Source organism: Acomys minous (genome assembly GCF_964271855.1).
Source record: "Acomys minous genome assembly, chromosome: 12".
Classification (NCBI taxonomy): Eukaryota; Metazoa; Chordata; class Mammalia; order Rodentia; family Muridae; genus Acomys; species Acomys minous.
In genome coordinates, this window is record NC_140493.1 from 101,249,794 (window position 1) to 101,277,053 (window position 27,260).

Here is a 27,260-nt window from a genome sequence, read left to right on the forward strand (position 1 = left end):
CACAGGAGGAAGTAATGTGGGGCCTCCTGCTCCAGAAGGGAAGAAGCCCTTATTAACATGCCGAGGTTACCATTCACGCCCACTTCCAGGCCTAGCTGTGCTCACATTGATTAACGTCTGTTTTCCCCGGCAACGGGGAACATGAGATGACGCACATGCCCTCCGCACAGCAGAGCCGGTGGATTTATTTCCCCATTAATGTTCTGTGAATAACATAATAGCATCTAAAGAGCCAGATGGGTGAGCAGCGCCATTCCAGGAGGGTGTCCTACCAACCTCCTCTGGAAATTAAATATAAACACTGTTGCGTCCCCCCCCCCCCCGCCCCTTTAACAACCTAATGGATTTTCCACCAGGTTAACCAGCCTGAGTCCTCGGGAGGATGGACTACAAGCATCCTGAAGTTTGTATGGTTTCTATAACGCTAGAAGGTCTTGTAAATAGAATCGGGCTTTAATGACCCCAGTGGGCCTTTCTGGCTTTGCTCATCAGCAACTATGTGATACGTATGAGAGCAGGAGAGCCGTGACAGATGCAACCCAAAATAGCCAGTAAATAAGGAGTTCATTTAGTTGCTCATATGCCTTTCCCGCCCCCCACAATTGCATTGTTTAACCTTCTATTCATTCATGGATTTATTGATTTCCCCACTACCTTCCAATTAGTGGGAGTCAAATCATAGCCCCAACCTTTGAGTGGCTTTTGGGCCAAGCATTACATGGACACTCAAGAAGTAAATACAGACTTGCTATGTTTTACTATGAGTTTTACTATGAGAAGACATTATGAGAACTATCAAGCAAAGACCAGGGTAATCTCTGCAGTAGATTTGAAATGTGTCCCCATGCCGTTTCTACTGATGAAAGGGTCTATTTCCCCTCCCCTTAGGGCCAGCTGGGAGCTTGTGCTGCCTCTCACCAAAAGAGTGTCACTCATAGCATGTGTAATTTCTGAGGCCGGGACACAAAAGAAAGAGCTGCCACACTGCCGCAAGAGGAGGAAAAAAAGGAAGAGGAGGAAGACAGAGGGAGGGGCTCAACATAACAAAACCCACCCCATGGGCCATCTAGTTTGGTGGTGGGATCCTAAATCTGCAGTCAGAGGCAGCCTTTGAGTTAAGTCAGTGTTAAGGGGACACTGGTGTCTCAGAAAAAAAAAAAAGAGGCTTTTGGGAATTCTCCATCCCACAGCACCTGGGTGAAAAAGGAGAGGAATTTCCCAGGAGTCTGGGTTGCTCAGATTTGTCTACGGCTGGTGGAGGAGGAAAGTGGGAGGCACTGAACAGCTCTGAGCTGCAGCACCTGAGGGGTTTGTGTCAGGGTGTGGGGGTGCCTGGGATCGTCCCACTCACAGTGCAGAAGTAGAGGGCATGGAGGGGCTGCAGAGGGAGACGCAATTCCATCTCTGTGTTCCTGAGCCCAGCTTAGGGCTAGAACCCACTAGAAATGAAAAAAAAAAAAGTGCACTGAATAGAATTTAATTGTTCTAGCCCATCCAAAATGACCTTGACCACGTAATTTCAGCCTCTCCAAGCCTCAGTTTTTCAACTTAAAGAGATAGGGAGAGCTGGTAACTGTGAGTCTAAGCATTTCTGCCACGACACTTTAAAATACAATGGCACCCACGAACACCAAACGAAGCCCTGTAAACAAATATCAATGGCATGATAGAAAGTTCCCTCCGTGTTGCTTTGTCTCAAATGTCAGACAAGAACATGCCAGTGGCTAAAAGAGTAGTAGCAGATTTCTTACCAGAGTCCCACGGGGATGTGACAGTTAATGTTTACTGTCAACCTGACTGTATTAGAATCACCTAGGAGGCAAATATCTGGCCATGGTCATGAGAGTTTCTAGAAAAGTTTCACTGAGGCTGGAAAATCTATCTTGAGTGTGGGCTACACTTTCACAAGGGATAGATCAAATAAAAAGTAAGCCGAGGCACCAGCATTCATCTCTCTCTCTCTCTCTCTCTCTCTCTCTCTCTCTCTCTCTCTCTCTCTGTTCCTGTGTGTGAGTGATGCGTGGCCAGCTGCCTCACTCTCGCAGCCATGACTTCCCTGCCATGATAGACTGTAGCCCTCCAAACTGTGAGCCAGTGTGTACTCCTGTGCACACTCAATTTCTAAACTTGCCGTTCTGGACCCTGAAGTGAGAGCAAGCATATCAAAGCCGCAGATGTAAGAGATGAACCTCGCAGGGCCCATGAGTTGCTCAGAGAGGATAAAGTGTTGCCCGTTCTACACCTCGCCCTCTGCTCCAGCCACAGAAGATGCCTGCGCAGAGCACTCTCTTGTCCCCTTAGGTCTACATGCTTAGAACATCCTCCCTCTCCTCCCCACCTCCCTCCCCCTCCACCAGTATCCTCCACAGCTTAAGGATTCTGTGTCCTCGGCTCCCTCTGCAAACCCCTGCTGCATGACCCTCATCTCCCTGGCAGTGTGTGCTGACCTGTTGTTCATTCTGACCTGAAGGGCTGTGTCCTTTGTTCCCAAGCCCTAGCCTGTTGGTTATCACAGAGAAGCTCATTTTAGGATGGTTCTAATCTGGAGAGGCAGACAGGCAGATCCCTGGAGTTCTCTGGCCAGCCGGCCTAGCTTACTTGGAACTAGAAAGTTCCAAGCCTGTGAGAGATTCAGTTTCAAATAATAAGGGGGCTGGCGCTTGAGGTATCAGCAAGGTAGGTAATCTTGTAGCCTGCACATACACAGAGACAGACACAAACACACGCCAAAAGGAATTTAAGTTCAGTAGAACAGAGGGAGACAGGGAGGAGAGAGGAAAGCCAGTCAGTAGAGAACCCTGGGACCACTTTTCACTCACCGGTACTGCTCTTTAGCCTGCATGATGACAAAATCCCACTTGTAATTAATTTTTTTGTTCAAGAAATCATAATTCTCCTAGAAGAGAAAAAAAACAAAATGAGGACAGTAAAGCCTTATAGGGTAGGGGCCACAAACAGCAGGGCAGAATTCATCCAGTCAGCAAAGGACACCCCTGGCTCCCCACAGCCCAGTGTCTCCCACAGCTCCCCAGCAGTACTCATAAGAAGGGCGAGACTCTCAAACGCCTTTGCATCAGGACCCCACTTTCCTTACGTTAGTTAAGTGTATCCCAAACCCGATTAGGAAGAAGGGAGGGGGAGGGGCAAAGTATATCCAAAAATGGGACTCAAGAATCTAGAAAGTGGCACAGGTCTGTGATCCCAGCTCCTCAGGGAGCTGAGACGGGAGGATCATCAATTCAGCTCTAGCTTGAGTAAGATAGCGGGGACCCTGTCTCAAAAAAAAAAAAAAAAAAAAAAAAAAAAAAGGTTTTAAAAGAGCTGAGGGTACAGCTCAGACCATTGGTCTACTAGGAAGAAAAGGGGGAGGGAGAGAGGAGGAAGAAAAGCCTTCAAAGTATGTACGGAACCTTCCACAATGAAATCCAATATCTTGTGCTATTAATATGTGCTAATAAAGACTTCACAAAGACTCTGGACTTGACGTGATGGGTGGATACAGATAGGTGTGGACAAGTTTTAAAGAAATTAAAACCCATAAGGATTATTGTCTTTGTCAGATATGTCAGCCTTGTGCACTGGGCAAATTTTTGTTGTCAACATAACACAACCTAGAGACACAGGGAAGAGGAAATCTCAACAGAAGTGGGTTACTGTCTTGTGGGACCGTTAATTGATGTAGGAATCCCAGCCCACTTTGGGCAGTACCATTCCTAGGCCCGTGATCCTATGCAGGCAGGTGGCCCTGTACCATATAAGAATGTTAGCTGAGCATAAGCCAGTGAGAAAGCCAGTAAACAGCATTATTTCTCCACGGTTTCTACTTCGGTTTCTGCTTTGACTTCCCTCGGTAATGGACTGTGACCTGGAAGCATACGCTTAAATAAACTCTTTCTTCCCAGAGTCGGGTTTTATGGTCACGATATTTATCACAGCAACAGACTGAAACTAAGAAGTTCCAGGCGCGTTCTTTGGGAAATGTGATTCACTGCATGCAAGCCAAAACTAAGTCTTTCCTACTGTTCTCACTCCATAAATTTAAGTTCACATATGTTAATCCAGGGCTGTGTGCTATCAGGTATATTATCTCACTTTACCGCAACGAAAGGGAACAGGATAGCCCGCAGTGTCCCCAGTACCCACCAAGACAAGGGCTTAAATTACAGTGGAAGAAAACTGAAGCTATGCATGGGAAAGAATAGGCTTCAGTAAGCTGTAAACAAATCAATGGTTGGCTAGATGAATGGATGCTAAGTGGAGGACGGATGGATGGATATGGATGGACAGATGACGAATGGACTGATTAGCAAGTAGGTGGATGGAGATGGGTGGATAGGTGGATGGATAGATGGATAATGGTAGATGACTAACGGACGGATGGGTGAACGGATGGATGGATAGATGGATGGATGAATGGATGGATGGATAGATGGATAATGGTAGATGACGAATGGACGGATGGGTGAATGGAGGATGGATGGATGGATGGATGGATGGGTGAATGGATGGGTGAATGGATGATGGATGGATGGATGGATAACGGTGGATGGTGGGAGGGTGAAGGGCAGATGGGTAGATAAATGAATAACGGATAGATGGATAGAACAATGTAGAAAAAATAAAATATCTTATGACTACATTCTACTCTGTTATAAAACTCTACTTGGATATGACTCTGTACCTTTTCATATTCTTCTAAGATGCCTTTCTTCTTGATATTTCGCTTGGCTAGATAAATGGCTGGAAAAGAAAACAATGCCATTTTCCATCACTGTCATATTCCAAAAACCCTTGGGTAGCCAGAAAAGATGCTCAGCCAACTAGGCTCCTTTCCCCTCCCCGCGCCCCTGCCTCCAGGGATGCTTCCAATACAGATGTGAGCCGACATAAAGGTCACAATGACAGCTACCCAAATGTCACCCAAATACAGCATGCAAATCAGCAGTGTGTTAGGTAGGAGCAGAGGCAGGCAAGCCAGTGAATTATTTACCATAGTCTGTGTCTTCAGCTGGCCACTGCTGGGTGGGCCAGAAGTAGGGTGTCTACAAAAGAAATCAGGGAAACCATGGTTACCTATTGGGCTGGGACCTCACGGGTCCCCAGCCTGGGACAACAACAGTACCTCAGCCCTCTGTGCCATTTATAAATTCCTTCCGGATCTCTGAGGACATGAGGCCAACCAGTTAACCTTCCAGGTAAGATCTACCCCACATTACCACCTAAGGTCAAGGTCACGACTCACCTGAAACCGGTAGAGACTGCTGTCAGGCTTGAGGATGAGGTTCTTGGGGTCTTGCAAAGGATAGATGTAGCCATACTTGACAATAAAGTTGCCCAAGTTCTGTGCCTCTGGGGAGAAGGAGTTTCCAGATAAAAAGTAAGAGTGGGGGCCAAAGCCAAACCTTGTGGCTCAGCCCCTGACCTGCAAACTCTTAAAGAGTATGCCCCATCCTTACAGCAGAAAACCTGAGGAGTGGAACAGAGATTCTTTTTTTTTTTTTTTTAAGATTTGCTTGATTTTTTTTTTATGTACCTGTTCATGCATGTGTATGTAGAACATGGGTTTGTCTGTGTGAGCATGTCCATGTGTATAAGCCAGAGGTCAATGTCAGGTCTCTTCCACCTTGGTTTTTTATTTTTTATTTTTTTCCGAGACTGGGTTTGTCTGTGTAGCCTTGGCTGTCCTGGACTCACTTTGTAGACCAGGCTGACCTCAAACTCACAGCCATCTGCCTGCCTCTGCCTTCTGAGTGCTGGGATTAAAGGCGTGCGCCACCGCGCCTGGCTCCTGGTTTTTGAGAGAGCGTCTCTCACTGAACTTGGAGCTCACTGTTTCACCTAGAGTAGTTGGCCAGTGAGCCCACAGATCTTCCTGCCTTACCTCCAGCTCCCAGGGCTGGGTTTACTAACATGTGTTGCCTTTCACACAAGGGCTAAGTGTTTGAATCCAAGTCCTTAGGTTTGCACACAACGAGCACTTTGCCCACTGAGCCACCTCCCCAGCCCATGCCTGTGCTTCTGACTCTGGCTGCTTCATTCATCAAGATCCTGTCCCTCCAGCTGAGATGTGCACTTCTTAGTGACTTCTGCAAAGTCTCCTTGTGAGTTTTCCCCATTAGCCCTGCATGTGCAGCAACCAGCAACTGCATAGATGAGGGCCTCACCCAGGTTAGAGATCCAAAGGCGCTGGATGATCCATTGCAGGACGTCACCCCCTGCAGAAACAGAGACATATCTGATCAAAGTCCTAATCTTTTAACCTAGTGCAGGACCACCATGCCCTCCTCCACAAACTGCATCCTCTCAGTCTGCTGGTGAGCCTGTCCCTAAGAGACCCCCATCATCCATTCACTCAAATAACTCAGAACAATTCAGATCCACCATGACCTGACCCCACCAGATCAACTGCTTACCCTCCTCCACTCTGCCCTGTCTTTTATTCACTTTTCTTTTTCAACAGTCTCACTAAGTTGCCCAGGCTAAGCATGAAGTCACTTTATACAGTCCAGGCAGTCTTGACCTCCTAATTCTGCTTCTGTCTCCTAAGTAGCCACACTCAGTGTTTATCTCACTTGCAGTATTTATCTTTTTAACTAGGAAATAGTTTAAAACAGACTGAGTCTAAATATAAAGAGAAATAGCAGTCGGGCGTGGTGGTGCATGCCTTTAATCCCAGCACTCGGGAGGCAGAGGCAGGTGAATTGCTGTGAGTTCGGAGCCAGCCTGGTCTACAGAGAAAGTCCAGGACAGCCAAGATAACATAGAGAAACCCTGTCTCGAAAAACCAAAGGGGGGAAAAGGAAAATAGCTTCGAGGCCAGCTAGAGTTCGGAATGGACTTTGGACACACAGGAGTGAGCCAGAACCAAGGACTGGAACTGAAGAAGGGTTGAAGGCAGAAATGGTTCTCCTATATTCAAGTCACCAGGTGTGACACTCAGGAGACAGGAAATTCTAAACTCAAACCTTAAGGTTGGTGCGAAGGTACTTTAATCAGAGTGGAGGAGGGAATCTATTTTAGTAACGTTTTGTAGGTTGGTACAAAACTTTGGAAAACAGAATGTGGGCTCCCTTTGTACTTTTGCCTCAGGCCCTGCAAATCTTAGGTTCTGGCCTGGGGGAAACTGCAGAGTTCAGATTGCATAAAACAAAAGGCAGGGGAGGTGGGCAGAGATGAGTCAGGAGAGACCAGGCATTCGGCTACACCTCTCTGAGGAGTTAGGCTTATCTAAGGGTGGAGACAAAGTAAGTCCAGAGATGTCTAGGGCTGCTGTAGAACCTGCAGGAGTTCTGAGCTCATTTCTCAGCCTGAGGCCGCTGACCTCACAGCCAGATGCCACGCATAGAAGCAGTGGCAATCTCCAAAGAAAGGCAAGGTGTCAGAAGCCAAACCCCCAACTCAGACACCACTTTGTAAGTACCAAAAGCCACACTCCCTGCATCCTCAGCCTGATACCCAAAGGCAGAATCTGGTCCCTGCCTGCAAGGGAACAAAGCATGCCAAAGAAGGCCTCACCTTCAGATCCTATCATCTGCCTCTTAAATAATACTTCCCTCTTTGGGGGTCGGGAGAGGACATTTCTTTTATAACCTTCCAAAGAGGTCCATAATGATCTACTTGTATTCCCTGGACAATTATCTGATCCAGTCGTGGTTAAGTGTGAACAATCTGTACCTTTTCCTTATGTATTTTGTAGACTGGGATGAATAACCAACCTCTGTCTCCATCAGTGTCTCCATCAATAGCCCCACATGCTAGACCATTGCCTCCTGCATCCTTTACCTCCTGTAACTCTTGCTTTGACTCACGCCCCCTGCGACCCACCCCCAACCATCACCACCACCACCACCACCACCCCGGCTTCCAGTTGGCTGCTCCAAAGCAAAACTCTTCCTCTAAAACCCTGCTTAAAATCCTAGACCTGCATGTGTCAAGCAACGTTCCAACTCCATGTCTCTCTTTAAAGGCATGCAGCTTGCGAGACTGCCTCAGGCAGACATCAGGCTGATTAGCACTCTCCACTGAGGAGCCCAGGGCTCTCTCATCCACTTAACTGCTTCCTGAAATAGACCAAATGAATTTACAGTGCCACCACCACCAGCATCTGCACCACAGGGACCGTGCTGGCAGCATGGCAGGCTGGCTGTTCAGGCTCCGCAGTCGGCTCTTTCCCGGAAGCTCTGGCTCCTGCCGTTGGAGAAGCTGGATGCACATTTGCCATCATTGGCTCTGCCAAAGCAGGATGGGGGCTCCTCCCTCCTGGTCTGTTTCTACAGAAGGTGGAGCTCAAACAAAGACAGAGCCAGTGGAAAGCTTCACCCAAATCTAAAAAGCCACATATAACCCATGCTGGGGGTGGGGAGGGTGGGAAACACACACACACACACACACACACACACACACACACACACACACACACACTGACATGGGATAAGAAAAAGTCTAGGTCTCAATAATGGATTCAAATTCTAAGTCACTCATGAATAGGCTAGGTGCCATGGGGACTACTTCTTAACCTCTTTATTGTTTCAATACTGGGATTCGAACCTAGGCCCTCACTCGTGTGAGGTAACAGCTGTACCACCGAGCCACAGCTACAGCCCTCTCGGCCTTCCTTATGTACCTCTAGCCCCATCTGTAAAACAGGGGTCATCATGCCTACCCCTCACTTTATCCGGCGAGTTGGCAGACACAGAGGAGGAACCGCCAACTTCCACAAGCTGCCACACGCTAGGCCCTTGAGCAGCATGGTCTCTTTCATCCTTGCCACCTTCCTCTCAGACAGGCTTTTCTGTTGCCACTTTCTCAGTGGGAGTAGGGGCTGGGAAAGGAGTACTTGAGGGATTAGGCCCCAGGTGTTCCTCTTCTGTCTAGGGGTCTTTACACAGCTACCTCAGAACTGACTCATACATTCAGTACACTTTTGTTAGCTATCCTGATGCACACAGCCACTCCAAGCGCTGGGCTAGGAACATAAGAAACCCTGCCACACACACACACACACACACACACACACAGAGAGAGAGAGAGAGAGAGAGAGAGAGAGAGAGAGAGAGAGAGAGAGAGAAGGGTCCTCTAGCCCAGAATTAGCAAATGCAAGGCAGAAATGGCAGACAGCCACCAGGATGCCTTCAAGAATAGCTGCCTCTTAAACAAGGAGAGCAAGACACTCCCCCCCAAAGCTTGCCTATAGGCCCCCACTCTTTGCCCTCATCTTGGCCTCCTCACTGTTACACATGAATGGTAGCCCCCTGTCTGAGAGAAATGTCACAAGAGCGAATGAAGGTATGCTCCTCAGGGAGGGCCCGGCGTGCAGCAGATGGCTGACGGGTGGTGAAAGCCTGCACTGTCCCCTCCTCATGTCTGTTGGCACCCGTAAGAAGGTCGGGACAGGTATGACCACCCTTAGGACTTTTTTTTTTAACAAGGACACATTCAAAGCAATCAGAAAGGTGATGGGAGACAGCCTGTCTCTACAACATAAGGCTGTGAAAGGGGCGTTGTCCAGGTGCTTGAGACTGCTCAGATGATAAAGTGACTCTGGGGTTTTTTTGTTTGTTTGTTTGTTTGTTTGTTGTTCACTTGGCTTTTGTTTCGTTTTTGTTTTACAAGCCAACTGTGGCAGCAGGGATGCTGGGGAGACAGACAGGCAAGCTCAAGGCCAACTAGGGGGCCCTGTCTCACAACACAAGGTAGCCGGTGCCTAAGGAGCATGAGCCTCCACACGCATGTATAGAGAGAGATGAGGGGAAGGAGAGAGAGAGAGAGAAATTGAGTGAGGTCATAGGTAGCATCAAGACCACAGGCTCCCAAATCCCTGGTTTCCAAGAAGCTGTCTGCTTCTGCAGGCAACATGCCTTGCTGTGACATCTTCCAGACTGCAAAACTGCATCACAAAGCATGCTCACAGGGAGAGCAAAACGCATCCTTATGCTCACACCCAGCACCCCACACACACTAATGTCCCCAAGTGAGATCCTGGAGTATCCTTAAGCCCTCACACAGGGGAAAAACTAGGGGCTCTGTCCTCACGGGAAAGCTCAAACGCCCCAGTCTCCCAGCCAAACAGAAGTCACTATTTTAGTGTTGCAGACATAATGCAGTCTGGGCACAGCCGTATATTTGAGCTCGGTAGCTAGAATAATAAAGCAGCTGTAACATGTAACAAAAATAAAACTTACTTACAAACAGACTGTGGCAGTTTGGTATGTGTCTCAGTAAGATTTCTATGGCTGTGACAAAACACCGTAACCAAAGCAGCTTAGGAAGGAAACGGTTTCTTTGGTATGTATGTATACACACACACACACACACACACACACACACACACACACACACACACACATATATATATCTCAGGTCATAGTCCATTGAGCAAAGCCCAGGCAAGAAGCTGGAGGCCGGAACTGAAGCAAAAACCATGGAAGGACTCAGTTTACTAGCTTGCTCCTCATGGCTCCTCTCTATCTCTCCTCCCCCGTCTCTCTCTCTCTACATGCATGTGGAAGGTCATGCTCCTCAGGACCCAGGGGTGGCATTGTCCCCCCTCCATGAGCTGGGTCTGTCCACATCAATCACTAAGTAAGAAAATGCCCGACAGGCTTGCCTGCAGGCAATCTGATGGAGGCCTTTTTCTTAACTGAGTTTCCTCTTTCTGGCTTGAGTCACACTGACCAAAGCAAACAAACAAAAACAAGCAAGCAAAAACAAAAACAAACAAACAAAAAAACAAAGCAACCAGGACAACACGTGTGCTCACGTTTGCCAATCCCCCCCCACCCCCCCCCACCCCCGTGGCTTTTGTTTCAAGTCACAACTGAGCGGCAAGCCACATCACCTGTCATGGCGTGAGGGACGCTGGTGACCAAGACTCTCTGGTTCTGCATTCTGACTCCCGTCTCTGGGTTCTGCATGTCCTTCACAAGTGCTTCGATCTGCAAGACAGAACAGGAGCGGCCTGCTGAACGGGAACATTCCAGGAGCTTTTCAGGGCACAAGCAGGACCCAAACACAGAGAGTAGACAGACACTGAGTGGCTATGGTACAGCCAGAACCGCGCCTGTGCTCTGCAGGCAGATGCCTCCCTCACTGGGAGTCCGCAAAGAGATGGATTCTGACCTGTGGAGTGTGCGGAGGCTCGAGAGCAGACTGCCCTCAACAAGAAAGATTTTGATGGGCAGAAAATGACACACACACACACACACACACACACACACACACACACACACACACACCCGACACAAGCAGAGGCACAGGTGGGAGGCAGTGCCCCATGACTGAGAGGCAGAGTACTGAGAGGGATGAAGTGTGGCAAGTGGAGGCCAGGTCATGGTCGCCTTTACATGCCACTGGTCCCAGCAGCTGTTACTGGAGAGCATTTTGGAAATGTGCCCATAATAAAGACAAGAATACGGAGGCAGGAAAGGGTAAGGTGGTCCCTGGCCCATTCACAGTTACTTCAACAGGGCAGGAAAGAAATCACGGGGCTTCATCAAATCATGGGGCCCCATCCCATGGGCCTTCATCGCTTCCTCGAGCTGTCCGGAATGATAAGCTTCTGACACAGCTAGCATGGTTCCTAGGATGCTTTTCTTTTCCTCTAATAGTCCAGTACGACTACCCTGGCCATTCTACTCAAAGCTACAACCTCAACACCCTCAGATCTCCTGGGCCCTGGTTGCTTTTTCTATAGCACTCAACCTCTAACACACAAAGTGGTTTCCTTTCTTATACTGTTTATTGGTTGTCTCCCCTTGGCCCCGGAAATGTAGCTCGTGGAAGCTGGACTTTGCTGTCAGTGAGTGCTTCCTGCTGTATTCCAAATGCCTGGAGTAGTGTCTTATGGAGAGGAGTGCTAAACTAGCATCAGATACATCAATTAATAAATGAAGCAAACGAGCCAACGAACCAGCAAACGGGGGCAGCGTGGAGAAGATGGTAAGGAGGCAGGGCTCTGGACACTCTGGTAAAGGGAAAACTAGATACACTTGTTAAGTGGTCAGGTAGCTGAGTGAGAGTGACAGATAAGGTTACCAAGGTTTGTGCCTACCCAACCAGAGTGGTCAGTTACCAGAAAAGAAACTCACAAAGAACGGCTGGGAATGCAGCTCTGTGTTAGAGCACTGCCTAGTACTACGGAGGTCCTGGGTTCAACCACCAGTGCACAGAGGGGAAGGAGAGGGGATTGAGAAGACAGGAGGTATTGGCATATATATTTTTTATCTATTTTATTGGGTTCTTGTACCGCTACCTCCCTTCCAACCCGTATTCCATCATAATCCCTTCCAATCCCCAACACTAGGTAGGAGAGAAAGAAGAGTAGAGGAAAAAACCTCTATAGGCTAGTTGGGTTCCTTGGTGCAAGTCCAGTCATCAGAGTCAGGATATCCAGCAATAGCAAAAACAGCAAACACAGCAGCAGCAGAGGCAGCAACATGGGAAGCAAGCAGCTGCCTCGGGCCCTCTTGGGGCTCCCCCCTTTATAGCCTCTCCAGAGTCCCCAGAATTAAGGTATCTGTAGCTGGCAAAGATCACAACAACTGCTAGTGCACAAGGCATACCGTAATCACCTGTTGTGAAGCAGCCTCTTACACCACGCCAGGATTAAAAAAAAAAAAAAAAAACATATTCACATAACATAACTGGGTTTTTAAAGAAACTGAAACTCTCACTACAAGGAGGGGCTGAGAGGAGAGAAAGCAGGAGAGAGAGAGAGAAGGGGAAGATAAAAGAAGGAACTTCTCCTTTGGCATGCCTACAAAGGGCTGCTGAGAGACTCACGCTATCGGAAGATGAATACCTCAAGCACAGAAAAAGTAAGAGTCGGGAGACAAATTAAAAAGTAATGAACAGCCAGGAGAGCGTTGAAGCCAAGGAACATTAACAAATATTCCAAGGAAGCTTGAAGCATAAGAAAGACATCACAGGGAGATTACCTTGGGCTCACTTTTAATGGCTACAAGACTCTTTTTATCTTCTGCCAGGCATGGTAGCACATGCTTGTAACACCAGAATTTGGGAGGTAGAGGCAGGAGGATCACTGCAAGTTCCAGGCCAGCCATGACTACATGGCGAGACCCTGTCTCAATAAAACCAAAATAGGGGGCCAACAAAATGGCTTAGCAAGTAAAGGTACTTGCTGTGCAAGTGTGGAGACCTGGCTTTCATCCTCAGGGGCCCTCATAAAGGTGGGAGAAAAGAATCAACTCCACAAAGTCACTCTCTGATTTCCTGCACTGCAGCGCACATACCAAACACACCACACACAAACACACAAATAACAAATGTGTTTATGGTTTTTTTAAGCCAATAGATAAATTTTTCCACAAAATATGGTGATGACACATGACAGTAACCCTAGCACTTGGAAGATGGGGGCAATAGGATTGCTGCAAGTTTGAGACCAGCTTGGGCTACAGAGTGAGTTCCAGGCCAGCCAGGGTTACATAGTGAGACTTTGTCTCAAAAAAAACAAAAACAAAAAAACAAAAAACAAAACAAAAACATAACTACAAAGTCATAGTTCCACTTGGGAAAAAAACTAAATGGAAATAAAATCAGGTGAGAGATATTTTAAGCAGAATAGATATCTTATACACTCAAAAGAAACAACCTAGATATTTCCATTGCCATTTGGTGTTTGTGGATGATACTAAGTCTCACGGGCAGGGATCCAAACTTCACCTCCCTTAGGAAAGCCCCACTAATAAAGAGACCACCATGGTTCCCACCTAGACCACCAACACTCGCAATGGCCATCAGTGCTTCAACAAACAGGTATAGCCCTGGGGGATGCTGGGAAACGAAAGAACAACAGTGGTCCATAAGCAATCATCTCTCCATCCTCTGAGAGGATAGTACAAGATCCCAGCAAATGTTAAAGACACAGCTAGGACTAAATCCAGGATGTATTGATCTGTCCTTAATATGTGTAGCAATGATGAACTTTAATTTACACAATGCACAGGAAATATTCCAGCCTGGCTCTGAAAGGTCCTTCCAACGACACGTGTGTTGAAGGCTTGGTCCCCAAATCTTTGCAGAAGGGGGCTTTGAGAAAGTAACTGGATCATGAGGGTTCTGACCAATGAGTTAATCCATCTATGAGCTCATAATCTGGCAGATTATTGGGGGTGATGGAAACTTAGAGGTTGGAAAGAAGGTAGGGTCCTTGGAGACACTTCCTTCCAAGCTATATCCTGTCTTGCCTGCCCCTCCCTCTACCCCACTCTCTCTTTCTCTCTCCCTATTTAGTAATGTTTAGACTAAGGTTGATCCCAAGTTAACAATGGAGAAAACAGAGGTCGCTGGTAAAGAGAAAATAATGTAACAAGATACAATGACAATCGATCTAAAAGATGACATGAACCCCACAAGCCATGGCAGAGGGATGGGGGGGTTAGGGGGTAGGGACAAGAGCTCCCAGACTGAATCTCACAAGGCACACAGAAGGTGGGCAGTAGGAAGAAGAGCAGAGGGTAGATACAGGTCTCCGGGCCACAGGCTCAGGACATGAGCCAATAAATGAGAACAAGGAACTCCCTCGGTCTATCCCCGGTCCACAGCTCTATCCTGAGGCCTGGGAGCTGCGCATACCTGGACACAGCCTCAGGACCAGCCTGCACACATCCTCACTAAGGCCCAAAGCAAGCAGCTCCCCAGTTTACTAGCTTCTTCTCAACTTATGAAAACGTGACTCTATCACCACTGGTTTCCCGTGACATAAGCCAACAGACAACCCTTCTGACGCTGTGCGGCCGCCATGATAAGCAAGTCCTTGCGCGGCTTGAAGATGCTTGTGGTCAGCAGCAAAATGCACCCTCATCCCACTCTCTCTCTCTGGGGTTCCCTTCCCTCTTCACTGAAGAGCTTGGGGCAGTCCATTTAAGCTCATGGGATCTCCTTCCTCTTCTCTAAAATGGGGACCATGGCAACGTGTGCCTCACTAATTTATATGGTTTGATGAGAGCTTGGTATCTGATTAAGCAACTGTTAGCATGCTTCATAGGATGAGGGTGTGTGTGTGTGTGTGTGTGTGTGTGTGTGTGTGTGTGTGTGTGTGTACATTTACTATATGTATAAAGACACATAGGGTCAATATCCCCTATCCAAAATGCATGACGCCAGAAGTATTTTGGATTTCAGATCTGGTGAATCTTATACGTGGCTTATACATGGCATTTCTCAGAGATGAAAACCCATCACACTTAAACATGAAATTCATTCTTGGTGCATATACTGCTTTTGACATGTGGCTAAAAGAAATGTATGCAGTGTTCTAAATTATGTTTCACAGGAACTTGGGTTTTTTTTTTTGTTTGTTTTGGGGTTTTGTTTGTTTGTTGTTCTTTTGTGTTTTTTAAATTTGTTTTAGGGTGTGGACTTTTTTGTTATGGCATCATGTTGATGCTTTGGATTCTGGAGTGTTTGGTTTCAGGGTCGTAAGTTGTTTTGATTAGGGATGCTGGGAGCATAAGCTGCCATGCTTATATCACTCATATAAACAGCATTCATGCCGCTGGTGCATCTTTGGAACTCAGCAACAGGTCTATTTTTAGATGCCCAACCCTATCACTGAAACAAATTCAGGTACTTATTGAGCACTGGGAGGGTACAAAACAGTGAAAGTCACACCCCTAGTCCTCAGAGATACACCCCCCAGGCCTCAGAGATACACCTCCCAGTCCTCAGAGATACACCCCAAGTCCTCAAAGATATACCCCAAGTCCTCAGAGATATACCCCCAGTCCTCAGAGATACACCCCCAGTCCTCAGAGATACACCCCCAGTCCTCAGAGATATACCCCCAGTCCTCAGAGATACACCCCCAGTCCTCAGAGATACACCCCCAGTCCTCAGAGAACCGCAGAGACAGTTACATGAAAATGAATTATCCAACATAAAAGCAAAGAATCTGGGTGCCAGGAAAGCTCAGTTCAAAACTCTGCTCCAACATCGATGTAAGAAGCCTTAAGCTGCTAAATCTGGGGGCAGGTGGCCTAGCTCAGTGGAAGAGCACACGCGTAGAATGCATGAAGCCCTTAGTTTTAAACTCAGAACCTAAACAAACAAACAAAAAGCTGAAGCTCAACGTTTTATTGGTGTATTTGAATCTCCATAAACTAGAGCTTACAACCCATATCATCATGGAGAGTCTGTGAAGATTAAATGTGATTAAGCATTGAAAGCATTAAGATACACTAATACCAAGGCAGGTGTGGTGGTGCACACCTTTAATTCCAGCACTTGGGAGGCAGAGGCAGGTGGATCTCCATGAGTTCGAGGCCAGCCTAGACTACAGGGTGAGTTCCAGGCCAGCCAGAGCCATTACACAGAGAAACTGTCTTGAAAAACCAATAAATAAATAAATAAATAAACCACTAATATCTATGAGATCAAAACTACACACTGAATTGTAAACCAGAAAGCACAAAGGGACAATGCTGGCAGTATTAAGAGCCAGATGATGAAGGTGACTAAAATTACCCCCCAAAAGTCTGTAAAGAGTGTGGGTAGAATTGCCCTTGCTCGTGAGGACTGGGCTGCACTCCACAAATTACCCGACTATTATTCACAATGGCCAAGATGCGGAAAGAATGCAGGTGGCCATCAGCAAGTGAAAAGATAACTAATAAGCCATATATGCATGCCAGAAGACAGGTCTGCAATACTCAGATATATGGGTGAGCGGTGCGAATGTAATTCACTTTGGAAGAGAAATAAGTCTAGGCAGGTCATTCACAGAAAGCACTGTTGAAAGGCAAAGTTGGCTTAAAGAACGCTGGTTGCCAGGGGCTAAGAGGGGACTGAATGGGGATTTGCTAATTGATGGGTATAAAATGCCAGCTAAGAGGAGTAAATCCTATCAACACGTTGTACAATAGTTATTTTTTTTTTTAAGTTAATAATGCTGGGCCATTCACTTAAAAGTCTGTTAAAGCTTGTGTTAAATTTTACCACAATAAAATGAAATTAAAAAGAAGCACGAGACTAACCCAGCTGCAGAGGAGGTTGAAGATCATCCGGGGAAGGCCTGACCTGGAAAGTGTTCCCTGTTACCTCCCACTCAGCCATCTTGCTTTGAAGCTGGAGAGCTCCCGCCTTCTCAGGAGTGTGGGCCCATGTCCTCATTCCACACTCACAGGTAGCGGGTAGTGTTTTAGAGCTTTGCGGGAAGACTAGAATTTGCAGATGTGCCACCACCTCAAGATACAGGCTGGGGTCAGGTGTGTGGCCAATGCTACTCCCAGACACAGGCCAAAGCTCAGCCTAAAGCAGAGACCCAGCAACACCAGGGGCCTCGCCCTCTACTGTCTGCAAAGAAACTTCCCAATCTCACAGCTCCATCAGGAGAGGGAATTGCATTTCAGGGTCTGGGCAGTTGGCTCAGCCCATAAAGTGCTGACCACAAAACCATGAGGACCTAAGGGCAGCCCCAGTACCCCAAGACCCCCATGTAAAACTCTGGGCATAACCCATGCAATCCTGGAGCTAGAGAGGCAGATCCCTGGCCTGTTCTAATTGGTAAACCCCAAGACCTAGTGAGAGGCCTTGACTCAAAAACAAGTAGATGGAGCTGGGCGGTGGTAGGGCACACCTTTAATCCCAGCACTCGGGAGGCAGAGGCAGGTGGATCACTGTGAGTTTGAAGCCAGCCTGATCTACAAAGCGAGTCCAGGACAGCCCAGGCTAACACAGAGACCCTGTCTCAAAAAACAAAACAAAACAAAACAAAAAACCAAAAAAACCCAAGTAGATGGTTTCTAAGGAACAATGCCCAAGGTTGACTTCTAGCCTCCACACACATGTGCATATATACAAACACACACACACACACACACAACTACAGCTTCAGTATTTGACCTCCTGTGAGGTAAGAGCTTGAAAATGTCTCAGGGCAGTCAGAATCAGAGACCCCAGCAGGGATTGAAGATTGAGGGTGTAGAAATTGGGGGGAGGGGTCATCACACTTGTCACAATACTCTCAGTGATGTGAATTTCCAAGAGTTCTTAGCTGTCTCAGATGTAAAGAGGAAAGAAGACCCTGATTTTCCTGATGTTAAAGCTAAGATTCTTTTTTTCTCATGTTAGTGCCGAAGTGAAAGGCTAAATTCACTTAAAATGTATGTGAGTGCATGTGTGTGTGCATGCTTGTGTATGTGTGTGCACGTGTGTGTGTGTGTGTGTGTGTGTGTGTGTGTGTGTGTGTGTGTGTAGGCTGGAAGACAACCTTGGCTGTTGTCCTTCAGGTGACCAACCTTGTTTTTGAGGGTCTCTCACTCACCAAGCAGGTTGAATACAGAGTTGGGGAGGGCGGGGGTTCCACCTGTCTGTGCCTCTCTGCACTGGGATTATAAATGTGCATCACCACACATGGCTTTTTTTTTTTTTAATGTGGTTTCTGGGCATGGAAGTTGGGTCCTTGTGCTTGCAAGCCAAGCATTTTACTGACTGAATTATCTTCCTCAGAACTGTTTTGTTAGTGAAACAAGGTTATTTCCTGCAAACAAGGGTCCATAGATTGGAGAAGACACTGGGTCCTACCTTAAAAGTTAAAAACTCCGAGTTTCCCCCAACAGAAAGTCCCCAGATTTGATTCCTTGTCTTTGCATTTAAAAAAAAAATAAAGAACTAGTTATTAAGAATTTGAAAATAACCTTCAGAGAAGGAATAATGAGAGTTATTTTAAAAATTACAATGAGGGAGTCAGATTTCTTTCTAGCAGGTGTGTCACCCTTCACAAAAAGGAGATGCCCGTAGGAGGGGGTTCATCGCACTTGCCTCAGCGAACACTGTCAGCACACTGGAATTCCAATCAATTTTTCTCAGACTTTTCCCCCTCATAAATCCCTCTGAGGGGGTCTCCCCAGTCACTTAGCTGACAGGATTCTTAGCTTGTGGCGCCATCTCAGAGAGGCTGTTACAGCTTAAAGAGTGGTCCCCAAATTCATGTATTGAAGTCAACAGCCTCAGTATCTCTGAATACAGCTGTTCTGAGAAAGTGGGATCTTTAAAGTAGGAGACAGAGGGGTTGGGGGGACCACACATGCACTCTCCTACCTAGTGCTTGGCAGGCAGTGGCAGAAAAATCAAGCAGTCACTGCTAGCCTGGATTACGCAGCAAGACCCTGTATTTAAAACCCAAGGGGCTGGGGCTGGCAAGATGGGTCAGTGGGTAAAGGTGCTTGCAACCAAGCCTGCAAGCCCAAGTTTAATCTCTGGGAGCCACAAAGTAGTAGGAGAGAACTGACTCCCAAAAGTTGTCCTTCAACTTCTACATGTGTGTAGTAGTGTAAGTGCACACCCACAAATAAACTTTAAAATGTAATTTTCTAAAAAAAAAAAAAAAAGAGTATTTTTATTGGAGAGAACAAACCAAGAGCCAGTGGCAGGGCATGACCTTGCTTTCATAAAACCTTGGATTCAATCCCTAGTGATACCCCAACACACACACACACACACACACACACACACACACACACACACCATGCACACGCGCAACCACACATGCCAAATAAAGTCACATGCGTAGGTCCTGCTCCAGTGTAATTGGTGACCTTATGAGAAGAGGATTAGACCAGAGTTGAGAAGATGATGTGAGGACACAGAACAGCTATCTACAAATCAAGGGGAGAGGCTTCCAAGGAACCCACGCCTGCCGCAGGCTGAGCTCAGATTTCCATCTCAAGGACGAGGAGAAAGTGTGTCTGTTTATTTAAACCACCCGGCCTGCATGAGGCTTCTGCTGTGAACTTTCTCCCACTGCCCATCTTCCCTAGATAAAGGACAGCCACAGCCATCCCCACCTTGATCCCAGGAAGACCAGCTTCCAGATTCTCTCAAGATAAAGAGCCAGCCAGGTCCCGTTCCCAGGCAACACAGAAACATCATAAAACCAGGCCACTGCTGGGCCCCCGTGACCTCGGATTGGCCTCCTAGATGCACATGTTCCAGACTGAAACTTGGCTGTGGGTGAGCCGGGGACCCACAGCATCATAAAAGGATCAGGAGCGATGGTTTTGATGCCTCCGACATCCCACCTACCACGCCCACACTGCTCTTCAAATTAAGGAGAGCTGTCTGTCATTCACAGTGGAAGATCTCAGGGGCTAGAATTTTCCTTAACACTGGAGAAGGCTCCCAGGGGGACAGTCATAACCAGTGCTTTCCTACACTGAGACGCGGAAAGTGACCCAAAACCACAGGGTTGTGACCTTGCAAATACGCTATGGTCAGTTCAACTCGATGGACTAAAGCTCTGTGCCCGCCTACTACGTGACAGTCTTGCCCCCAAATCTGTTCTTTCCACCCAATTCTTAGCTCAGCAAGACATGGCAGACAACCCCAGCTAAGGACAGTGACCATCTTCGGTCAGTTCTGCTTTTGTGTCTTGCACATCTCATACCTGGCCACTAAGTCCTGCCCCAATGGAAAGTCCTCAACCCACTATGGACTACAATCCCTGCCTCAGTTGGTCCTCAGCCCTCAGTGTGTTCTCCAGCTCATCCTCCTAAGTGATGAGATTAGGAATCCATCCACCATGCCCATACTCCCCCTTACATTTAAAAAAAAAAAATGTCCCACAGACATTTTGAGTGCGATCATTATTTGTTGGTGATCTGTCAGGTGCATGGTAGAGTATTCCAAGTCAGTAAAATTCACCATAGGGCACCCATAATATATCCAATTGTTTTCCAGTGTCCCCAAGGGATATTACTTTAAATGTGCATTCAAACCACCAAACGAACTCTTCTAGAAAGACTAACCCTTGGGCTGGAGATGTAGCATAGTTGGTAGGGTGCCTGCCTAGCATGTGTAACGCCCTGGGCTTTAATCTCAGCACCACATAAACTGGGTACGGTGGCACACATATGTAATATCAGCCCTTGGGAGGTGAACGTAGGCAAATCAGAGGTTGCAGGCCATTCTCAACTGCGTAGGAATGTTTAGGACAGCCTGGGACACACCACACCCTGGCTTGGAATCAGCTTTTTCCAAAACACAGCCAATATCAAGACGCTCTCCTGCTCTCATCAGAATCACCCTGTAGCATGTAAACTAACCCATCGTATTCATCCCTGGGTTTAGGAACATCAAACGGCATCTCATTAGCCGCAGAAAGCATCAGAGCTTCACCATGTCGTGTGAGGCTCTCCAGCTGTGAGCCTTTCTTACCTCCTGCCTTCCCACGCACCCACCTCAACACCCACCCCCTGTCCTCTCTGGGCCTCGTGGTCCAGCCTCCAGGAGTTTTCCATATCAACAGGCTACCCTATGCCGGCCTAAAATGTTGTTCATCTTCCCTTCTGCCTGGAAAAACATCAATAATTTCCCTTAATTCAGTTACAAGCCTCCTTGTGAAACCTTACTCCCTTAAGCACAGCACACTAGGTGCATCCTCCAGCCATGTCTGCCACAACCACGTACCAAGTGGCTCAGGGTTTGTCCAAATCATCTTTCTCACTGGGCTCAGGGCTCCTTGATGTACCTTAGCACCTGGCACCCAGCACTTCACTCTGTATACCAAATAAAAAGGATGGCATGAGAGAGTGATACCACCCTCCACCCCAGTCTCCTTTACACCTGTGCTTCTCAATGGCTCTCTAAGCAGACGTGAGAGGCTGGAAGCCACACAGAAAAGTCAAGTCACCTCACAGAGGGCTCCTTCCCCTGGCATCAAGGAATCCCAAGGTCACTGCGAATTGGAAGTGGCCAGGATGGTGAGTGTGGCATCACTGTGGTAATGTGGACCAGCACCAAAGTAAAGAGTCCGTGGAGCCAGAGCTACACTCTTCAGCTCACCACATCATCAGCTATAACCCCACAGTGAAGTCCCAGCAGGCGGATCTCCACCACTCTGTCACATCTGTCTTTTTGAGCCAAGATCTCACACTCACTCTGTAGCTGTGATGACTAAGTTTTGTGTCAACTTGACACAAGCTGGGGTCATTTGGAAAGAAGGGGATCTTAATAAAGAAAATGCCTCGATAGGGTTAGTCTGTAGGCCAGTCTGGCGGGCATTCTCTCGACTGAGAAGCAATGTGGGAAGGCCAAGCTCACCATAGGCAGTGCCGACCTTGAGCTGGTGGTCCTGGATACTCTAAGACATCAGACTGAGGAAGCACTGGGGAGCAATCCAGTAAACAGCACTCCTCCATGGCCTCTGCTTCAGTTCTTGCCTCCAGGATCCTGCCCTGACATCCCTCAGTGATGGACTGCTACCCGGAAGTATAAGATAAAACAAACCCTCTCCTCCCCAAGTTGCTTTTGGTCATGGTGTTTGATCATAACAATAGTGACCTCCCCCCCCCCCCCCGCAACTAAGACAAGGATGGTCTTACCCTTCTGATCCTCCTGCCTCCACCTCCCAAGCACCAGGATGATGAGCATTTACCGCCATGTCTATGTATTCAGTACTGGGGAGTGAATCCAGGCCTTCACGCACACTAAGCAATGATGCTACTAGCTCAGCCACATCCGCAGGCATCAACACGCTCTGAACACGCCCTGACATAAGGTCACTTTCTCCAGACACATGAGCTTGAAGTGGAAACCCTTTGACTGACAGGAGGGACACGCCTTCTGAGCACCATCCATCTACTGAGCTCCCATTTCCAGGGTGTCTGGAGTAATGGGGGAGTACTGGGGACCCTTAAATTAAATTTCTGCTGAACTCAGGGGACATGAAGATAGCTCATGGCTCATCTGGATTACCACAGTGGGCATCTTAATTTACACTCGGCCATGTCACTTGTCTGTTTCAAATGATTCCCTAGCATGCGTGGGGGATCAAACTGCCTTCAAGGCATTCTTTATGGGGGCACCACCTTATTGTCCCCTCTGGCTCCTCCTACCTTTCTGTCCACTTCTTGTGGCTTCAAATTAGGTCTACTATGGGCCAACATATCCCCGGACCCACCAGATTCCCTGTGTCTTTGTACCTCAGGACCTTAGGCACCTGCTGTTCTCTCTACCTGCGGCCCCTCTCCGCCACCCCTCTGCCTGCCTGCCTAGACTCCCCCACTTACCCTTCAGCTCTTGGCTCGGTGTCCCCCAAAGCACACAGGCCTTCCCCCCAACCTCCTCCCCTGTCCTACACCATAGAAAAACACCAAGCACCGTATCACACTTGCACAGGCAGGACCACGCCTTCATTGTCTCCAGGTTCCTCCTATGCCTGTGTGACTGGCAACTCACTTCACCTCCCTGAGCCTCAGTGTCCTTCTCTGTAAGGGACATCATCCCTTACTGTCTGACAAAGCAAAGGAGATAATGCATGCAAAGCCGTGTCTACCTTGAGCACTGGCTACACCATAACACATGCTGAATGCGTGGACCATGGTACCTGCACCTGGGTCCACTTTGTGCTATTCCTGGCATTTCTCTAAAGGCTGGTGATCTAGCGCAGGTGGGTTAACTGCTGAGGCTTTCCTACCACAGGTTCCTGAGCTTCTGTAGATTTCTTTCTGTCCTCTGACCTAAGGGGCTCTGTGATCCAGCCCAAGACCCCATCGGGCACAGATGGGGTGCAGACAGGATCCTTACCAGGCACAGATGGGGCGCAGACAGGCTCCTTACCAGCACAAGGCAGAAAGGGAAGCAACACTGTGGGTGAGGAGGGCAGAGTCTATAGACTCAAAGAGGGAAGCTGCACTCCCCGCTAGAGTCAGAGGAGCCTGCTTCACAGAGGAGTGGGAAAGGGTATGGGGTTTTCCTGGAGAGATGAGGACATGCTTGAGTGACATCTCAGAGTGCCTGGGCTGCTTTGCTCCTCTTCTGGGAGGGCAGGAGTGGGAGGTGGATAAGAGGTAGAGCCATGAAGATGGTGGGAACAGGACCTTGAGCAGCAGCCAGGCTGCAAAGCGTTGACACTATCCCATGAGCCTAGAAAGCCAATTAGGGAGGGGAGGGGAGGGTCGTGTCAAAGAGGTCACTCCGTTTGGGAAAGAAAACCAGCGGGGTACGAAGGATGTCATGGAGGAGAGGAGAGGCGGTGAGGTGCACGAAGGAGGGTGAGAGCAGAGGCTGCGTGAAAGAATAGGCTTGAGTGGGAGTAAAGGGGAGATGGAGGGGCTGGAGAGGTGCCTCAGCGGTTAAGAGCACTGACTGCTCTTCCAGAGGTCATGAGTTCAATTCCCAGCAACCACATGGTGGCTCACACCCATCTATAATGTGATCTGATATCCTCCTCTGGCCTGCAGGTGCACATGCAGGCAGTGCTCTGTATACATAATAATAAATAAATAAATCTTTTTTTTAAAAGGGGAGGAGAGATGGAATAGAGGGGACGGGGCAGGGTGGAGAAAGGACGTGGGAGCTCCAGAGAGCTAAGCCTCCAAGCCAGGGCCATCCTGCATGATAGGAGAAAACAGTCCTGGGACAGAATCCGAAGATGCTGTTTGACTTTTGACTACCAGACTTGGGCAGCTTCTTGTCCTTTTAGGAGCTGGGAGCTGCACTATCTGTCTTCTGAGCGAGGCAATAGTCCCTTTTGTTTTCGGCATCACCGTCACACCTCTGCTACCTGGCTTCTTGAAGGCCAGGTATGACGAATGTCCTGACGTGCCCAGGGCTGATCAGCTTTTAACATCTTGTAGATTAGGACAGTTAGTCACCAACTGCACCCAGTTGCTGAGCTCCAGGGGCTCAAAGCAGGGCCCAGCTTGTCACAAAGCATCGGGCTAATTCTACTCAACAGGATAATCCTGTGAAAAGTGGCATGAGGCCGAGATAGGACAGACAAGTGACCTGGGACCTAATCCTGTGAGTGTCTCTTCCCATGCTTTCTAACTCAAAAGCCCAGAACAAAATGAAACACTTTGTCCCCAAACACATACCATATAGGTACATCCCACCTCCCACATGTCCACCGTGAACAGACACCCTGTGCTGGCCATTTGCCGTCGACAGGAAAAGGTTCCAGCTGTACAGAAAATACACAGATTGTCATCGTCCAAGGGGGGGAACTCTTGATGCCACAAATCACATTTTCCTGGTCGTTTTACACACACACACACACACACACACACACACACACACAAAATCCTGCTGTTTGGTATTGGTAAAAATGCTCAAAATATTCACTTAATTGCTGATTCCTTATAACAATATCGGCTGTCTCAAATCCCCGCTCAGATTCAAGCACTTCCTCTCTGAGTAACAGGTTGTTTTCGGCCTCCAGCCGACCATCACAGCTGCCTACAAATTCTCCACTATAAACAGTTTACGCGAAAACCTAATCATTATAGTTTTTAAATGCAACACATACAGCAACAGAAGTCATTTAGCACAATTTGGGCAGCACGGGCCGTCCTAGATGGACACCCCCGCCCCCCTGCCCTTTGCCCAATCTTCTCTTGGTCACTCCACAGACTGCGTCCCCGCCCACTCGCCAGGGTCCAGGTGGGGACACCCGGGGTACCTTTTGGAGAAAAGCCATCCTCGGCCTGTACTGCTGGCCTTGGTGTCGGATCGTCATTCTGGACCCTGGATGAATTCACGACCACAACACGAATGGGAGCGAAAAGGGAAAACCCCCAAGTTCACAAGCCAGCCTGGTTCCCTCCAGCCTGGGCGTGGACTGGGAGGCTCAGGGAGCGGAGCGCGCTGGGCCCAGAACGCCGCCGGCCGCCCCTCGACTCTCCCTCGCACCCGCCGACATGCAAAGCAGCTGGAATTCGCGCCAACCAATCAGAGAGCAGCGCCGCGCGCTCATTAGCATGCACTGCCCGGGCTCCCACCTGCCACCAGGGGGCGGCGTCCGGCTCCACCTGGACCAAGCCTCAGGTAGGAAGGACGGATCAGGGATGCTGAAATTAGAGCATCTGCCCCAAGGTGTTGGGGAAACCTAGGAGAAGTTATGTACAGAAGTGAGACGGAGCACGCACCAACAAAGCACGGCGGGAACGCGGCTTTCCGGGACAGCTTGCCGAAGGATTTGGCATGTTTGGATAAGTCGGCACTAAGAATTTCTTTATGGGAGAAGTGAAAATTTTAAATAGGTCCACGGTATCCAGTAAAGTGTCCATTAAGCGTTTGGTAGATAAGTGAGAAATGCTGTGATTGTTCCTCAGTGACTAGTTAAGAAAAAATATCAGATGTCGACTTTCATTTATTGACCCAATAAATAGACTAATTGGTAAGATGAGGAGACGTGAGGGAGGTAGAGGAAGGCTGTAGACACTCTTTAGCCAGATGGGAATCTTCGGGCAAATAATATATTTCTTCTAATTCCTGCTGTTTCTGTTTGTTTGTCTTAAGCAGACTCTTAAAAGAACTTTTAAATTAACGTTAAACGTGAACAAATGGAGCAGAATAGAGGCCTCTACTCACTCCACACAGTCATAGCCTCCCCCAAGGTCAACGTGTCTGGGGAGTCTGGTATACATGTCGCCAATGGATGGGCCTATACTGACATATATCTAGAAATATGAAAGGATAAAGCCCTACTTAGTCCTCAAGACCTTTTCGGCTTGCCTGTCTCAAAAAATGTTATCTTGTCTACACAAGCAGGATGGATATCCAGTGTTGAATCTAATATGTTTAAGTTGGAAGAGAGCAAAGGCATTTGCCTTGGTGGAGCTTGGTCAACTGGTCTACCTGTAGAATATAAGCCCTTTCCTACTAAGTTTTTTTTCCCCCAGGCCATATTTATCTGCAAGAATCTGTTGAAAGCTATGGATACTCTCAGAAAATATGGTCACATACATATTCACATAATAGTGACTCAAGGTTGCAAACAAAGGGCTTCCCGGTTTAGTGTTACACAGAATACACATAAATAAATAAAGCCTGAGGGTCCATCCAGCACCAGCATTTCTTAATTCTGTAAGTTCTGAGTAGAGAAAAGAGAAGTGCCTTCCTGGGATGGCAGATTGGGAGCTTCAATTGTTCAGCAGTGAAGAAAGGAAAAAATGCAAGAAATTGTGCTCAGTTCTAGAACAGGAGTGATCTTAGAAAGCCTCCTACTGTCTCTGCCACCTCTTTTTCTACCAAGCTTCGCTGTCAAGCAATCATCACATTTTGGAGGACCTTCCCTTAGCTCACTGGACCAGAGATGTTTGGCAGGTGTGCCAAAGGCCAGTCCCCAGTCTGAGAGGTGGTACCACAAAGCTTAAATTGCTCTCCTTAGATGATTACCTTTGCAAATGTCAACTAGAGCCAGATAAATATGAAGTCGAATCACAAGGAATCTGAGGTCAGTGGCAAACTGAATTCAGAATGAAGTAAAGATGAAAGATTGAGCAGAGGAAGCCAAAAGG

General features: G+C 47.9%; 1 protein-coding gene across 2 annotated transcripts in view; it reads right to left on the reverse strand.

The window, feature by feature from the left end:
- RGS9 (regulator of G protein signaling 9) overlaps positions 1-25,640 on the reverse strand; it is a 70,679-nt gene extending 45,039 nt beyond the window's left edge. Inside the window, exons 1-7 of one of the 2 annotated variants that reach the window (XM_084751383.1) lie at positions 25,421-25,640; positions 10,838-10,934; positions 6,165-6,215; positions 5,243-5,349; positions 4,991-5,042; positions 4,682-4,740; positions 2,820-2,896 (exon numbers count right to left, since the gene is read on the reverse strand). In XM_084751383.1, coding sequence (XP_084607509.1) covers positions 2,820-2,896; positions 4,682-4,740; positions 4,991-5,042; positions 5,243-5,349; positions 6,165-6,215; positions 10,838-10,934; positions 25,421-25,477 — 500 coding nt within the window. In that variant the 5' untranslated portion in view covers positions 25,478-25,640. The remainder of the gene's footprint in view (positions 1-2,819; positions 2,897-4,681; positions 4,741-4,990; positions 5,043-5,242; positions 5,350-6,164; positions 6,216-10,837; positions 10,935-25,420) is intronic. The other variant, XM_084751382.1, reaches the window with a different exon arrangement.
- Positions 25,641-27,260: the final 1,620 nt, after the last annotated feature.